This window comes from Megachile rotundata, chromosome 14 (genome assembly GCF_050947335.1).
Source record: "Megachile rotundata isolate GNS110a chromosome 14, iyMegRotu1, whole genome shotgun sequence".
In the NCBI taxonomy this organism is placed as follows: Eukaryota; Metazoa; Arthropoda; class Insecta; order Hymenoptera; family Megachilidae; genus Megachile; species Megachile rotundata.
In genome coordinates this window covers 14,620,918-14,633,845 of record NC_134996.1, presented here as the reverse complement: position 1 = coordinate 14,633,845, position 12,928 = coordinate 14,620,918, and the positions used below count along the sequence as shown (strand labels likewise).

Below are 12,928 nucleotides of genomic sequence, written 5' to 3'. Positions count from 1 at the left end.
GTCACATACTTCCGTGGAATTCTGAACGCACGCACGTCACGAAACATTGGCGCAATTAGGATTTTTGTGTGGGATAGTCCAAATCCCCTAGTTTTAATAAGAAATCAATGACTTCCAAAATTTGATATTTTGAAGATTAATAAATGTGAGTATTTAAAGATTTGAAAAATGGTAAAGTTCATAACTTTTGGGGGATAAAACAACCCGTGGGCACAAACTACTTACGTCAATGTGGCATAACAGTTACTTGTTCATGTTCAATGTTATATATAAGATATGCTATGAGATAATATATTATCTATACTGCTTATCTATAGAATCAACTTATTGATAATTTGAAACCCAGTTGCGTTGTGACAATTGTATGTAAGCAGTACTGCTGTCACACGTAAATTTTTCGGGTAATATTTAGTACAAAATATTAATCTGTATATATTTTTAATAAAAATATGTAAGAAAATATTGTTTTTATAACTTTTTTTGCTATAAGTTAATAAACAATTAATTACATTCCAGGTATGTATACATGAAAGTTATTTATATATACCCTTTTAAAAATTATTATCTATTACAATATGTTTTGCAAGTGTTAGATCTTAATTGTGTACGAATATTATTTTATTATACACTGACATTATTCTAAAACAAACTCATTTTGTTTTCAGAGAAAATTATTGTGACAATCATGAGAAAGTCAAAATGCAAGAAGTTTACTGGAATTGTAGTTATATTTCATAAAATTTCTACAAATGAAATAATGAAATAATTTATACATTTTGACAGTAGTCAAGGTTACGTGTTTGGCACCTTTGGTATTTTATCAGAGTATATACTGATTCATAGATCAATTCTCATAATTTATTCGTTGTACTTTTATGAACTTCCAATGGCATTCTTTAACTGAATTTGCATATGCAAACATATGTTGGCTGCTAGAAACCATAAAATTTTTAAAAGATATTTAGTAACATTACAAAATCAAAATGGCTAATAACATCAGGCTCTTTGCCCTTCTTTTATATAAAAATTTGATAGTACGTTGTAGGCATTGGAAAACAACATTATTTGTACAGTGTTTGATACCTATTGCTTTGTTTGTATTAATACAAGCTACAAGAGACTTCAGTGTACAGCCACCCAGAAAGATTAATGAAAGTACACACTACCATCCAGATGAATTAACTTCAATAAACATAGATATGACATTTTTATACTATGTGCCACGGAATTCGTATACACAAAATCTTATGAATGACATTCGATTATGTTTGAGATTACCATATGAAAGTAAGTATTATAACCATTGTTATGCTTTATTTTGTTAATATTTGAAGCAGTTGTACATTATTTTAATTCCTAGATATAGCTGGATTCGCATCCGAAGATGATATGATTAATGCTTACACAATTTTACAAGTTGAAGCTCCACATGTTAATGTTTTAGCTGTTGTATTTGAACAATACAATACAACTGATATAAAATACAAAATAAGACATGCTATTGAAATTCCAAATACATTATTTTACAATACATTTGAGCAGCGTTCATTTTATAATGCAATACCATTTATACCATTACAAATATGTGTTGATGAATGTTTTATAAATCATACATCACATTCTTCAATAGAGAGAAAGGTATTATAAAATATCATTGTGCTGCCATTCACCTGTTCTTGATAATGCTTGTTATTCATTTCATATTTATATTTTAGATGTCAATACAAAAAATGCCTTATCCACCATATGTTAAAATAGACGAATCTGATATTATGTTAAGAATGGCAGTGTGCATGTTTGCAGTCATTGCTTTATTAATTCCACTATGTATAGAAACAAACTATGCAACAAAGGAAAAATACATTGGAGTAAATGTAAGTGTGTTATAAACTTTAATATAACTTCTATATTAATTATAAGATAGACACTGTAATTACATATTACATAATTGTGTACAGGTTTTAATGGCAATGAATGGAGTAAAGCATTATCAAAATCTGCTAAGTTGGTTAATTACTGGAGTATTTTTCAGCATTTTTTATGTAGTTCCAATAATAATATTATTTAAAAACACTTTCTCTAAGAATGTTGATCCATATTTGTATTATGGCAACAGTTTTATATTTTGGTTACTGTTTACAGTACATATTGCTCATTTAATATCATTTGGTATGCACATTGCTGCATACTTTTCAAAGCGTAAGTTTCATTTCCAGGTAAATTTTACGTAATATATACTTAAGTTGTGCAATACCTTTGATTTCATAACATAATTGTTCTTGCAGCACGTTTTGTGATAACAGCATTATCAGTTATTTATACTGCTTCTTTTTCACTTCATGGACACTTAACAAGAGATGGAGTATTTTCAATAATACCATATTTGGGATTATTGTTTCCAAATATGTTGTTGTATAGGTTCTTGGAAGAGGTCAATGCATACGAAACTAAATGTATGCAAAAATATTTGCTTATATTATATCAGCAGTATTTAATTATGCGTGTTGTTTAAATATTAAGTATGTTTTACTTTTTAGTAATTGGTATCCAATGGTCAAATATGTTTGATGTTGGAGATCCACAATATAATATCAGTGGATCTATTGGATTTATATTAATTTTTTCACTTTTGGGTGCTTCACTGCATTTCCTTTTAGCATTGTATATCAATGCTATTTTTCCAGGAAAGTATGGAGTACGTAAAAAGCCATTTTATTTTTTGAAGGTAAGTTGTTTAATGTTCCAAAATGCTTTAACATCTTACTAAAGATATGTTTTTATAATAAAGCAAATATTGCAGTATTTAAGAAGAAATAAAGTATATCTTGATGAGGATATAGAAGATTTTGACTATGATAAAGTGGATAATGAAAATTTTGAATCTGTGACAAAAGGTGCACTTACTCCTGGAATTCAGATACGTAATCTTAAGAAAACGTATAAAACTAACTGCTTTCGAAAATCGGTAAGATTGGATGCTTTAAGGCAAATACTTAGATTTCACTATATTTGTAATTATTTTATAACAGGCAGTTCAAGCATTAAAAGGAATTACGATTGATTTATACAAAGGTCAAATCACAGCTTTATTGGGCCATAATGGCGCTGGGAAAACTACACTAATGTCTATCTTAACAGGTAAAATATAAATAAAATGATAAATAAGAATCTTTATATTAGTATGTTTTTACATTATTTATTAGGTGTAATAAGCCCAACCGAAGGGAAAGTTCTTATAAATGGCAAAAGCATTGCAAAACATTTGGATGTTATCAGAAATGACTTGGGATTATGTCCTCAAGAAAATATGGTTTTTCCAGATATGAGTGTATCTGAACAGTTAGAATTTTTTGGTCTAGTAAGTACATTGATAAGTCTAAGTACTATTGTAAATAAATAATAATTTTCTCAGAATGATATGTGTAAATGTTTTAGTTGAAAGGTGTAAATAAAACAAGAAAAGAAATTAAACTAAATGTTAATATGCTTCTTGATAAATTAAAATTACGTGAGAAAAGAAATGTTCTTCCAAGTAAATTGTCAGGAGGACAGAAGAGAAGATTGTGCCTTGGGATGGCTCTTGTTGGTGATGCTAGTGTAAGAATTTATTAATATCAGTTCAGTTATTTTATAAAAAAAATAACTGTTTTGATAGTAATTTGTTTCAATAATATTTAGATTGTAATTTTGGACGAACCAACATCAGGAATGGATCCTGAAACTAGAAGAGATATATGGGATATTATATTGGTAGGTAGACCAATTAATAATCGATTTTTACGGATGTAAAAGAATTCAATTTTTTATAGAAAATAAGAGGGAAGAAAACAATTTTGATTAGCACACATAATATGGAAGAAGCTGATATACTCGGAGACAGAATTGCTATTGTGCACGGAGGGCGATTAAAATGTTATGGTACATCCATGTTTTTGAAAAAGCAATATGGTTGGTACTTGAACTATAAAGTATTAATGTGTAATGTACACTTAAGTACATGTAAATAATTGTTTAATTTTAGGCTATGGCCATTTAGAAGTTACATTATCAACTAAATCTTGGTGTAATTCAGAGAAAGTTATAAACAAGTTTGATGCAAGAACACAACAAATAAGTGTAGACAGTGAAAAGATTGTTTTAAGTGTACCAAATACTGAGACATTACCACAAATTTTAGATAAAGTTGAAAATCAAAAAAAGAAACTAGGTGTTACAGGGATCAGCGTGTCACTTATTACTTTAGAAGAAGTATTTTTAAAGTAGGATACTTTTCAATTATATTCATTTATTATTTAATTCAATTTATAAATCAAACATTTATTCACTTTTAGAGTAATTAAAAAAGAAGACAAAGAAACACATTTGAATGAAATATTCTGTTCTCCATTACAAAAAGTAACGGGATGGCCTTTGTGTATACAAACTATTTTAGCGCTGTATCATAAAAAATTAACTTACACTAGGAAGAATTTGAGTCATACATTATTGACTGTACGTATTAAGATAAAACCATTAAAACTAATTTATTATTTTAGCTTACCATATTATTGTCTTCCAGCTATTTTTACCAATTTTGTCAGTAGTATTAATGGGCTTAAGTTACGACACACCTAGTGAATCAACAAATGTATTTCCACTGCAACTTAACATGTACAGGTATCCAAAAGCTTTGTATTCTGAAAATGAAATGCTTGGTAAACATTATAAAAATACTGTAGAATATTTTGGTGGATCTGCAGAGGAAGTAAAGCAAGATAAAAGTGTTTCAGAAGGTAAGCACAACAATTGCGTTTTATTTTAAAAAGTTAATTCAACTGTCCTTTCAGCTTTGTTGGATCATGCTATTCAAGACATTGCAAAATATCGCAACAATTACATTGTTTCTGCAGAATTTAATACTTCTGATGGAGCTGTATATGTTAATGGTTTTTATTCTGGCTTAGCAATTCATAGTATACCATTGACTGTGAATCTAATATCAAATGCATTAATCAAACAAATAGCTGGAGAAGAATATTCCATTCATATTTCAAGCCAGCAGTTACCGAACTCTTTGTCAGCAACGATGTTAGTACCAAGCGCTGAAGCATTGCCTCGGGTTTTGGTATTCTGCTCTTTCTTCTTCCCAACTGTAGCGTTGTTTCTTATCCATCCCTTTCAAGAGATGGAAACTAAAATAAAGCAACTTCAAAGAATGACGGGAGTCTCCTCTTTCTCATATTGGGGCACCATGTTCACCTTTGATTTTATAGTTCTCACAGCTTGTGTACTCATTATCATACTAGGGCTTTATATTATGGATGTTATCTTGGATATTCGCTTATACTACAGCACAGAAATATGTAAGATACTTAAACTTGTAACATTTATTAAAAATTTAATTTAACTTCAACTCTTTTTTCAGTGACTATGACACTGCTATTACTGCTGTTTGGCATTAATTCTTTATTCATAACATATATCTTTAGTTTTGTCAATAAATCGAGAAATACTGTGGGGACCATATTGAGTCTTGTACCTGTTGGATTCAGTAAGTTATCAAATATTGAAATAGTAAGGATACTTGAAATGATCATTTGTTTTCTTTTCTAGCGTTGCTGCAATATCTGCTGCATGAAGTGATTTTCCGTTTCGAATACTTGAAGGTTCTACACGCGATACAGAAAAGAATATTCCGTCTAATACCTCATGTGAGCCTATTTCATGGTCAATATTCTTTCTTCGAAATAGCTGTACAAAATGCAAGATGCCGTCGATTACCAAATCGATTGCAGAGCGTAGTTTGCCTAGCTCCTATGGATATTTGCTGTGGTATGAATTTATATTTTAATCAGTTTTTTACTTCAACAACACAGACAATTATTATTATGTTTCTTTACTAGATTTGGAGTGTGCAGATGGAGTCTGCAAAAAGCAACTTTCCTATTTTTCTGACTATAGTAGTGACATGAGCCTGGGAGAATGCGTTGTATATTTGTCCGTCACGCCATTAATATATTTTGCTGTACTTATTATTCTAGAAGAACGATTAATAGACAAACTTTACGCTAAAGTATTCGATCAAAAGTTAAAAAATGCCTGTGATATAAAAGATGAAGAGGTACAGAAGGAGAAGTACGCAGTGGCGTTAGAAATGAGGAATCTAACGAACCGTGATTTAACATCTGAAGAAGGTACAACTATTTCTTTAAATAATTATGCTATACATAAATAGTATGATTATGTACAAGTATGATTATGCTTTAGGAAAAAGAATCAGCGAAAAAGAGAAAGAAACACCAATGCCTGCTATTAAACCTGACACTCTTGAAAGTTCAGAAAATAACAACGAGAGTCTGTTCCTGGTTTATGAGTTAAGTAAATATTACGGGAAATTAATGGCAGTACAGGAAATCAATTTCCGAGTGAAGCAACGAGAATGTTTTGGATTACTTGGCGTTAACGGCGCTGGGAAGAGCACTACATTCAGAATGTTGACTGGTGAAGAAATGCCAAACAGTGGCATCATGTACTTAGGAAGATCAGAAATTCGTGCAGACAGGAAAAACGTAATACACATTTTTTTTTTGTAAGACTATTTATTGTAAATTGTTTTTTTTTTTATCATATAATTTTATTTCCAGTATCTTGCTCAAATGGGTTATTGCCCACAAACAGATGCTTTACTCAACTCGTTAAACTCGTTTGATCATTTGCGATTGTTCGCATTACTTCGAGGTATACCTAGATCCAAAGTGGACTTAGAAGTCAATAAATGGATCAATCGGCTCAGTAAGATACATACGTATATTTATCACGTATTTTTATAAATATATTTACGTGCATATAAAATTAATTTTGTAATGTTACGCATTACATCGTTCCATATTATATTATCCACCCGTTTCAGATTTAAATGCTTGTATGTATCAACCAAGTGGTACTTACAGTGGAGGTAATAAACGACGTTTGAATATTGCAATGTCTTTAATTGGGAATCCAACACTTGTTCTGTTGGATGAACCAACGACGGGGGTCGACCCTGCAGCTAGAAGATCCTTATGGAATATTCTTCAATCGTGTCAAGCAATGGGACAAGCTATTATTCTTACTTCTCACAGGTATTTTATTTGACTGAATAATACATATTACCGAAACTCCCTATTGCACCTTTATTTGCATAAAAAAAATATTTACAACAGCATGGAAGAATGCGAGGCTTTGTGCAATAGACTAGTCATTATGGTGAAAGGTCAATTGGTTTGCATCGGTGCAAGCCAAGAATTGAAGCAACGATTCGGCGCTGGTTACGATATTCACATCAAATTAAATCCCAGTAGATCGGATGATGATGTTAGCAATATAAAGATGATTATGGAATCATCTTTAACGTGTGAAGTCAGAGATGAGAATTTGGTAATAGCTCTTGACAAATACGAATCATTTGCTAATGAATCATACAAACTTGTGATGTTATCTCAATCTCCATTCTTTAGGGATTAATTGCTTATCACGTCAATAATTCTGGAACGACGTGGGAAAAAATGTACAGTACAATGAAGGATTTGAAAAACCGATACAGTTGTATCGAAGATTATGCTGTTTTATCAGCTACCTTGGAGCAGCTTTTCATTCAGTTCGCCAGAGGAACTGAAACAAAGGAACCCGAAGGGTCTACAGATTCCAGAACTAGTCCAGCACTTATTTAAATGTTGTATAATTACGCTTATAAAAAAGTTTTTAAAGTATTCTGTTTTAATTTGGGAAAGTATTATTGTGCACTATGTCGTACATTTATTCCATAATTTTTTTATTCTCAAACGTGTATATTTAAATTTACAGCATAAATGAAGCGCTATAAATATATATGTAATTTTTCAAAATGCATAGTATACTAAGAATATATTGCAATTGTGTTACAATCATTATCTTCTAATAAAGAACGCTTAAAAATATTTTCATGTTCCAAGATAAATGGTGTGTGGTTTTATAGAAAGAGAAACAACGATATAAATAAAAGTACTCATATTTTATATAAATAAAAAAGTTACATAAACGATATTTTTATGTACATAAGTCCGCCTTTAAATGAGATTGCTGTAATGGAACAAAATTGATACGCAATGACTTTCAGGGTGTCGTTTAGTAATGGTATCCGCCCGAGCTCGTTTGGTATGAATTTGGACCTTGATAGCCGCCTCCACCGCCACCTCCACCTCGACCACCTCCACCACCACCACCACCGCCACCGCCTCCTGTTTTAAAAAACAAAAACATGTAATTAAAATTACACGGAATCTAATCTTTCGATGACACTTCTAAATTTTGTTACTGTTTTAGGACTTGAACAAAAGTAACTGATTATCTGATTCATTCACATTTATGAAGCAATAAGTTCATTAGTACAATAACGAACTTTCTACGTCAATTACTCATCGAAACGCACCGAAACCACCCCCGCCTGAATATCCGCCTCCGCCATTACCGCCACCTCCTCCACCACCACCGGAAGTGTCTTGATTCTCTCCTCTGGCCTCAGCGGCAAGTGCCAATTCGACTCCTCGTTGGATTTCCGGTGGGATGGGAGGTGGTGTCGGAAGATGAGCTCCTTGGGGATGAAAACCTTGTTCGTCAGCCGTGTAAGAGACACTGTATTGCACGCCATCAGGTCCCGTGTACGAGTACGATCCACTAACCGCTTCCGAATTACCTGCGAGGAGAAAGACGAATGAACCCTTGATGCAACAGGTGTAACAGGCTGGGTTGTATTGCGTCATGTTGTATCGAGGAAATTTTTGCGGCTTTCCAGCTTGTTAATAACGATCATTGTTCGGTAATCACTCATCGCGAGTCGGAATTGGAACGAGCGGTTGCCTGCGGCCTTTCTGCGCGCTCTGTCGAGAACCGGAAGTGGGTCACGCATTCCGCAAGAACACGGCTGCATTTTTACCTGTTAAGGGACTTTGCATTTTAATAGAATCGAGGGCTGTATGGGGACAGATAGTGTATGTTATCAATTGAATATTGTCAATATTTCTGTACTGTTAATAAATATTAAGGATACTCAAGTATTGACAATATACATTGGTGTCTCAAATTTTAAATAATATTGTTCTTTCATAATATAATTAAGTTATGACTGTTTTTTGCTTCGATGAAAATGAACTTGTTCTTAGTAATCGAAGTAACTATTATTTTTGCGAAAGCAGGTGTTGCAGGAAGTGTACGGAGAAGAGCAGGCAGGTTTTATCAGTTGCGGCGTTCCAGCGTTCACCGATCCGGCTCCCATTGTAAAACGGAAGGATTCTAGGCTGAACGCGATGATGGATAGGAACTCATAACGGCGAGAAATGGCAGTGAACGGACCGCGAAGAAAAGGAACACGGGATGTCGTTGTTGGGAAATGTGGCTGGCCCTGATCTCACCTTGCTGCTGACCCGTTTCCTGCGCACTGATACCATTTCCTGTTTCGTAGCTGAACTGGTAGTTGCCGTCGCCGCTGTTCTGATTGTTGAACGAGACGATGGGTATCTCCTGGCCACCACCGGGACCTCCTCTTGGTCCACCGCCACCGGCTAAAACATTCGGTTATTTCTCTCGCTTACCACTTTCGATGACACGCTTTAAGTATCGCAATCGTGATTCGTGAAAATTTCACTCGAATCATTCCCTGGTCGATGTTGCACAACGTGCCAGAGATACTCTCCGGTTTCTACGATTCGTTTACCATAAAAATGATAAATGAACGTTCGCAATTAGTTCGTATGAGAAGGTGATTTACCAGAGACGTAACCAGGAAGAAGAGGGACATTTATCATCAGGTAAATTTTATCGTATTATTTTAAAGTTTATGGGTAATTCAGGATTCACCCTTTGAAAACGTATACATACGTTCTAGGTGTCTATCGATCTTTCAGGAAATGTTCTGAACAATTTAATTCTTCTTGCAGGAACAGACTTATGCAACACTTAATACATTGTAAAAGCAATGGTACAATCGATAAATAGTCGACCATTACTGCGAACACATTAGGAAACCTGAAAGACATTACGCGTTTCCACATTAGGAAACGCGAACGATTTGGTGACGAACGGCCGATAGAAATGCAAATAACCAATCATCCTTAACAGAAGCAATTAGTCAGGCTTTCAAGCGGTCTTCGCAGAATACTCCTCGTTTCATCCCACATGGCATAATCGGCTTTTTATCGATCGACCTATCCGTGCAATCTCAGATTACATCATACTAGGTGAAATCCACGAACATACTCGAGATTAATTCGTAACTGAATGGAGCCTAATTACTGGGTCGTTGGCGGTATACCGTAGAAAAGGAGACACACGAGAGACTCTACTCTGATCTCAATTTTCGCAACGGATTCCCACGGTATTCGAATCGTGGCCGAACGATTGCCAGGACCCCGTGAGCTCGTCTTCATTAGACGAGGGATACAGTGATTAGACGTTTCACGGTTCTCACTTTTATTTCATGATATGTGTCTACTTTTTATACAGGTTGTACAATTAACGGAGCACAGTTTTTATATGACGAGTTGCAACAAAAACGTGGTAACTTATTAATTTAGATAACGAGAAGCCACAAAGTGTGGGAGTATGGGAATTCGAAAATATAGAAAATTTGGAAATATAGAAATTTTCAAGGTTCGGATTTGGAAATTGAAAAATGTAGAAATCTTACTAGTTGAAAATTTGGAAGTATAGCAATTTGGAAATTTGAGAATTTGAGAAAAGTTGGTGCCTGTAAAAGAACCGTATGCAGTGAATATTTTTTGTGCCAGTTTGGAGACAACCTGTATTTCGTAGCGAGTCGAACAACGATGAATCTCCCATCGCGCGATTTCTCTCCCTCTAAGCGTGGTAAAAAACGCAGTGTAATTTCATTTCGTGATCTAATGCGTTGACGTCCTGATGTATGTTGCTCTTTTTGTAACACGCGATGTGATGAAATCTCATTTATGGGTTTACAGAAACGATGTGTACTGGAGCGAACAAGGAAAGCAAAGAATTTTAACGAAAAAGTACTACAGATGAAAAGAGAACTTCTTCCAAACATAATTTTTCAAACTATTTGGTTAGATAACGAAGAATAATGACCGCTATGAAAAATGATATTACTTTCGATAAACTTTAATATCGTCACGTACGCTATGCGATTACCCCGTTATTACTATATTACGAGAAGTAATTTACTTGTACCTTTTACGCAAATTATAGTAATCTATCGTGAGGAAATCGATATTAATGAACGTCTAACTAGGAATCATCTTTAAGTAGTTGCATAATAACACGCCACTATAAATTATTATTCTCAAAATTGTCATACATGCAATTTTAATATTGGAGGAAATTTAATTCAATAATATTTGTGTTGAGTTTGCTTATACAACTTCAATTACTTCAAAAACTTGAAGACTCATTAGACGATTAAATAATCTTCCAGTAAGTAAAGAATTCAAGTTAACTTTTCGATGTAATAAGTCACACAATTAATTCTTTTTATTATAAAAAAAAATAGGTACTTACGTCCTCCAAATCCACCTCCACCGCCACCTCCGTAAGCGCCACCTCCTCCACCACCACCGCCGAAGGAGCCACCCCCTCCACCGCCGCCGAAACCACCTGGACCACCTGGACCACCAGGACCGCCTGCTCCACCGGGTCTACCAGGTCCTCCGGGACCACCAGGACCTCCAGGGCCTCTATTTGGCGCTTGTATTAAACCCGCACCTCCCGCGGTGCCCGCATTACCCGGAGGAAGGTAAGTGTTCTCCAGTCGGGCCGCGTAACAGGTACCGACTACCAGCAGCGCGACAGCGAGCTGTTAAAATGACGTTTGTAATATATTTTTTACCATTATTTTAACGCGTGTATCAATTAATTGTCTAAAATCTCAAAACTATTTTTAGCTTATGGAAGTGCAAGAATGAATTATGTCATCACTGGACTGCGTGTTTCTCCACGCGCACTTTGCTCCACAAATTGAAATAATTAATGGAACGAATTGCAATCGAGATTGCAAATTATTCAACGGAAATTTCGAATCTCAGGGGGGTCCATACGTGCTCTAAAGATCATTTAGACCAAAATGCAGTATGCAATAGAATTAAATTCTGTACTTGAGATCCAGACATTCACAAGCCGATTTTCGAAAAGCAGAGGAATAAAAACACTTACACATTTTTCGAAAAAGAAAATGGATTAAATAGTGAGAAGAGAAGTTGGACTTGTGTCAGTCTGGCACTCAGGTAAGAATAATGAGTGAAAACTATGTTAAAATAAGTAACACTGAGCACTTGACACTTTTTAGTGAATTTAGACCTGGTCCAACTCGGACAAACGTCACCAGACGCGTGTGAGCCGTACCGATCTCATCTCGCTGACAAATGATGAAATCCTGACGAAAATTGAGCCTGCCCGACGATACTGGTTGCACAGAGGGACGTTGTATGGCCAAACGATGGCAATAATTGGTCTGTGCAGATTCAGGTCGAAGCGACTGTGCTTATATAGCGATCCGTGGCCGAGGATCGTCTTCCTCCCACCCGGCCAGAAGGGAAGAGACTTAGAAACTCTGGTGAACACCCGGTGCCGCGTCCCTCGGCGAAGTTCGCGAACTCGGGTAACGAAGGAGCAACAGAGAAAGGGTTAGCAGGAAGAAGAAGAGGGAGATACGAAGGGAGAGGGCGGTTGAAGATGAGCCACGGTGCGAGACGAAGGATGAAGGGGTGGTTGCGCAAGCGAGGTGATACAGATCGGCGGGCATCTCTCGTCGGTTGGACCTGAAGGTCGACTAATCGGGTCGACATGAAAGTGAATCGATGTTCGCGTGTATGGGAGCATGTAGACGGGCGAAGGGACAGCCGATGGCTGTCAGAAAAAGAGAGGTTACGCGATGCGACTGTTCCAGTTGGAAGAGGATGGAGGATCG

General features: G+C 35.1%; 2 protein-coding genes across 4 annotated transcripts; one reads left to right on the top strand and one right to left on the bottom strand.

Annotated features, from left to right (window-relative positions):
* The first annotated feature begins 15 nt into the window (after nucleotides 1-15).
* Nucleotides 16-7,934, top strand: LOC100883760 (phospholipid-transporting ATPase ABCA3). 3 transcript variants are annotated; one of them, XM_012296631.2, is made up of 25 exons: nucleotides 16-145; nucleotides 666-1,287; nucleotides 1,361-1,638; nucleotides 1,716-1,874; nucleotides 1,959-2,199; nucleotides 2,286-2,453; nucleotides 2,538-2,725; nucleotides 2,801-2,965; nucleotides 3,030-3,138; nucleotides 3,204-3,358; nucleotides 3,436-3,597; nucleotides 3,679-3,750; nucleotides 3,810-3,948; nucleotides 4,022-4,259; nucleotides 4,332-4,491; nucleotides 4,559-4,772; nucleotides 4,827-5,342; nucleotides 5,405-5,530; nucleotides 5,593-5,811; nucleotides 5,883-6,173; nucleotides 6,247-6,548; nucleotides 6,624-6,771; nucleotides 6,890-7,100; nucleotides 7,182-7,395; nucleotides 7,476-7,934. In XM_012296631.2, exons 2-25 carry the CDS (start codon nucleotides 984-986, stop codon nucleotides 7,686-7,688), a joined length of 4,992 nt encoding a protein of 1,663 aa, XP_012152021.1. In that variant the 5' UTR covers nucleotides 16-145; nucleotides 666-983; the 3' UTR covers nucleotides 7,689-7,934. The 3 variants fall into 3 exon arrangements, with proteins under 3 accessions (XP_012152021.1, XP_012152026.1, XP_076395704.1); XM_012296636.2 differs by lacking the exon at nucleotides 16-145 and adding an exon at nucleotides 260-516; XM_076539589.1 differs by lacking the exons at nucleotides 16-145; nucleotides 5,405-5,530 and adding an exon at nucleotides 260-516.
* Nucleotides 7,935-7,989: 55 nt separating this feature from the next.
* Nucleotides 7,990-12,517, bottom strand: LOC100883648 (uncharacterized). The gene is made up of 5 exons (XM_076539598.1): nucleotides 12,364-12,517; nucleotides 11,524-11,818; nucleotides 9,405-9,554; nucleotides 8,426-8,689; nucleotides 7,990-8,231 (listed from the first exon to the last, which is right to left on the bottom strand). The coding sequence occupies exons 1-5, from the start codon at nucleotides 12,370-12,372 to the stop codon at nucleotides 8,122-8,124; spliced, it is 828 nt and encodes a 275-aa protein (XP_076395713.1). The 5' UTR covers nucleotides 12,373-12,517; the 3' UTR covers nucleotides 7,990-8,121.
* Nucleotides 12,518-12,928: the final 411 nt, after the last annotated feature.

What these genes read in the sequence shown, in the direction of transcription:
- LOC100883760 (XM_012296631.2), top strand. Translation starts at nt 984, where the DNA reads ATGGCTAATAACATCAGGCTCTTTGCCCTTCTTTTATATAAAAATTTG. An exon ending in TGCTGCATACTTTTCAAAGC is followed by an intron (nt 2,200 to 2,285) that starts GTAAGTTTCATT and finishes TTGTTCTTGCAG; the next exon opens with CACGTTTTGTGATAACAGCA. An exon ending in ATATATGGGATATTATATTG is followed by an intron (nt 3,751 to 3,809) that starts GTAGGTAGACCA and finishes AATTTTTTATAG; the next exon opens with AAAATAAGAGGGAAGAAAAC.
- LOC100883648 (XM_076539598.1), bottom strand. An exon ending in GGAAACGGGTCAGCAGCAAG is followed by an intron (nt 8,690 to 9,404) that starts GTGAGATCAGGG and finishes TTCTCCTCGCAG; the next exon opens with GTAATTCGGAAGCGGTTAGT. An exon ending in TTCAGGCGGGGGTGGTTTCG is followed by an intron (nt 8,232 to 8,425) that starts GTGCGTTTCGAT and finishes TTAAAACAGGAG; the next exon opens with GCGGTGGCGGTGGTGGTGGT.